At 50.5% G+C, this 2,640-nt stretch overlaps 1 protein-coding gene across 1 annotated transcript; it reads left to right on the forward strand.

Annotated features, from left to right (window-relative positions):
* Positions 1-493: 493 nt before the first annotated feature.
* On the forward strand, positions 494-1,243 carry LOC147985803 (uncharacterized). Its single transcript, XM_087541748.1, has one exon. It carries the CDS (start codon positions 494-496, stop codon positions 1,241-1,243), a length of 750 nt encoding a protein of 249 aa, XP_087397874.1.
* Positions 1,244-2,640: the final 1,397 nt, after the last annotated feature.

The following is a 2,640-nucleotide window of genomic DNA, read 5'->3' on the forward strand; positions in this document are numbered from 1 at the left end:
GCCTCGCCACACCGTTGCTCCAGGAAGTGCAAGCATGTCAGCTACGGCCTGAGGCTGAGCCCTTCACGCCCAAGAGGACCACAAGAGCTTCCAAGAAGAGCACGACGACCAAGAGGCCTCGAGACACGCCGGTGGAAAATGTGCTTCTCCACGCACTTGCATGGTGCCGGGAGATCTGGAGGTGGATGATGGGGTGGTGCACGAGCTCAAGGAGCTCTTTGATTCTCCGCTGCATGAGCAACATGTGCAGATCATTGTGGCTCTCTTCGACAAGTCGTTACCATCGGTAGAAGAGATGGAGGCACAAAACACGGTGGTGGTGTGCGCTTAGGCGGAGTGACCTAGTAAAGTTGGTGAAAGCATTAACATGGATCCGCACCCAAAAGTGCTATGCTGGAATGTTCGGGGGCTGAACAATCCGGCTAAACGTAAGGCGGTGCGCGAGTTCGTGAGTACATTAGAGGTCAATCTCATTTGCTTCCAAGAGACTAAGATGGATGTAATAGATAGGTTCACTGTGATGCAATGTATGGGGCAATCCTTTGATGGCTTTTCTTACTTGCCGGCAGAGGAGACGTGTGGTGGAGTGTTGCTAGCTTGGGATAGCTTGGTTCTGGAAGTGGAAGCCATCCAACTCGACACGAACTTTATCACGAGCAAGGTGCGTACCAAAGTTGGGGATCCATGGTGGATCTCGGTAGTATATGGACCCCAAGGCGACGAGCGGAAGAGTCAGTTCTTGGATGAGCTTAGGCTGAGGCGCACGATTTGCCCCGGCGCTTGCCTGGTGCTTGGAGATTTCAACATGATTCTGCGAGCCTCCGAAAAGAGTAACAACAATCTAAATAGGAGCATGATGAACAAGTTTAAGGATTTCGTGGATGATCATGAGCTTCGTGAGATGTACATGCATGGGAGCAAGTACACTTGGTCCAATGAGAGGGACGTGCCCACGCTGACTAAGATTGATCGTGTCCTCATGACGGTGGATTGGGAGCTTCAAAATGCGAATCACCGGCTTCATGCACTATCCATGGGAGTCTCGGATAATGCACCACTACACCTCACCACGAGTGTAGACTTTTGCCCCCCAAAATGCTTCAGATTTGAGCTCTTCTGGACCAGATTAGAGAGCTTCGAGGAGGCTGTGCGTGAAGCCAGGACATGTGATCCCAGGATTATCGACCCCTACAAAAGACTGGACGCGCTGCTGTGCAACTCAGCGGTTTCCCTCCAAGCATGAGGCCAGCAGAAAATTGGAAATGTGAAGCTGCTGATGAGGGTTGCCACTTGGCTAATTTAGAGGCTCGACATTGCATAGGAGAATAGGGCATTGAATGTCAGGGAGGTATGGCTTTGATGCACGCTCAAAAAAGCGCTGCTAGGCATGGCGGCACTGGAGAGAACGATAGACCAGCAACGATCCCGATTGAGACGGATTAGAGAAGGGGATGCCAACACACAACCCTTTCAGGCAGTGGCTAATGGAAGGAGGACTAAAAACTTCATTGCTCATGTCAAGCTGGGGGATAGTATCATTATGGACCAGGAAAGGAAGATGGAGGTGTTCACGGAGGCTTACGAAAGACTGTTGGGGACTGCACGATCAAGGGAGCACACCCTCAACATGCACTACTTGGGGATCGAGGCTAAGGAGCTGAGCAGCTTGGAAGATATTATCACAGAGTAGGAGGTGTGGCAAGTTATTAAAGAGATGCCTCTAGACATGGCTCTGGGGCCAGATGGCTACATCAGAGCTTTCTTTCAAAAGGCTTGGCAAGTCATAAAGCAAGACGTCATGGTCGTGATGATGAAGCTCTTTGTGGGGGATACGAGAGGCTTTGCCAAAATGAACAAAGCAAACATAATCCTCATCCCCAAGAAGCCTGACGCAGAGGAGATAGGAGATTATAGGCCAATAAGCCTAATCCATAGCATCCCAAAGCTATTCGCAAAGATCCTGGCCAAACGGCTAAGGCTACAAATGAAGGAGCTGATGGCGATGAACCAGTCGGCGTTCATCAAGGGCCGGCACCTGCATGATAACTTATTGGTATGGCAAGTGGCGAGGAAAATTCATGCGAGAAGAACACCGGGTGTCTTCCTGAAGCTGGACATATCGAGAGCCTTTGATTCTCTCTCCTGGCCATTCCTCTTCGAGGTGCTGAGAGCGAAGGGCTTCGGCCAAAGATGGATAAACTGGATGGCAGCGCTTTTGATGACCACAAGCACAAAAGTGGTGGTGAATGGAGTTCAAGGTAGGAAGAATGTGCATGCCTGCGGTTTGAGGCAAGGAGACCCGATATCACCTATGCTCTTTGTCATTGCCATGGAAGTCCTTTCGGCTCTCATGCACAAGGCCATGGATGTGGGTGCGCTTAATTCCTTCACCAGGATCACTCTGATGCGGAGCGTATCCATATACGCTGACGACGTGGCCATGTTCACTAAGCCTTCATCGCAAGATTTGGCGATAGTCAGGCCCATATTGATAGTGTTTGGAGAGGCCTCGGGGCTAAAGGTCAACTACCACAAGTCAACAGCTATTATCATCAGAGGCACTGACGAAGACAAGATTAGAGTCGTGAACATGCTCCAGTGCAACACCTCAGACTTGCCCAGCAAATATCAGGGGCTACA

Source organism: Triticum urartu, chromosome 2A, assembly GCF_056163025.1.
Source record: "Triticum urartu cultivar PI428250 chromosome 2A, HENAU_Tu73, whole genome shotgun sequence".
Classification (NCBI taxonomy): Eukaryota; Viridiplantae; Streptophyta; class Magnoliopsida; order Poales; family Poaceae; genus Triticum; species Triticum urartu.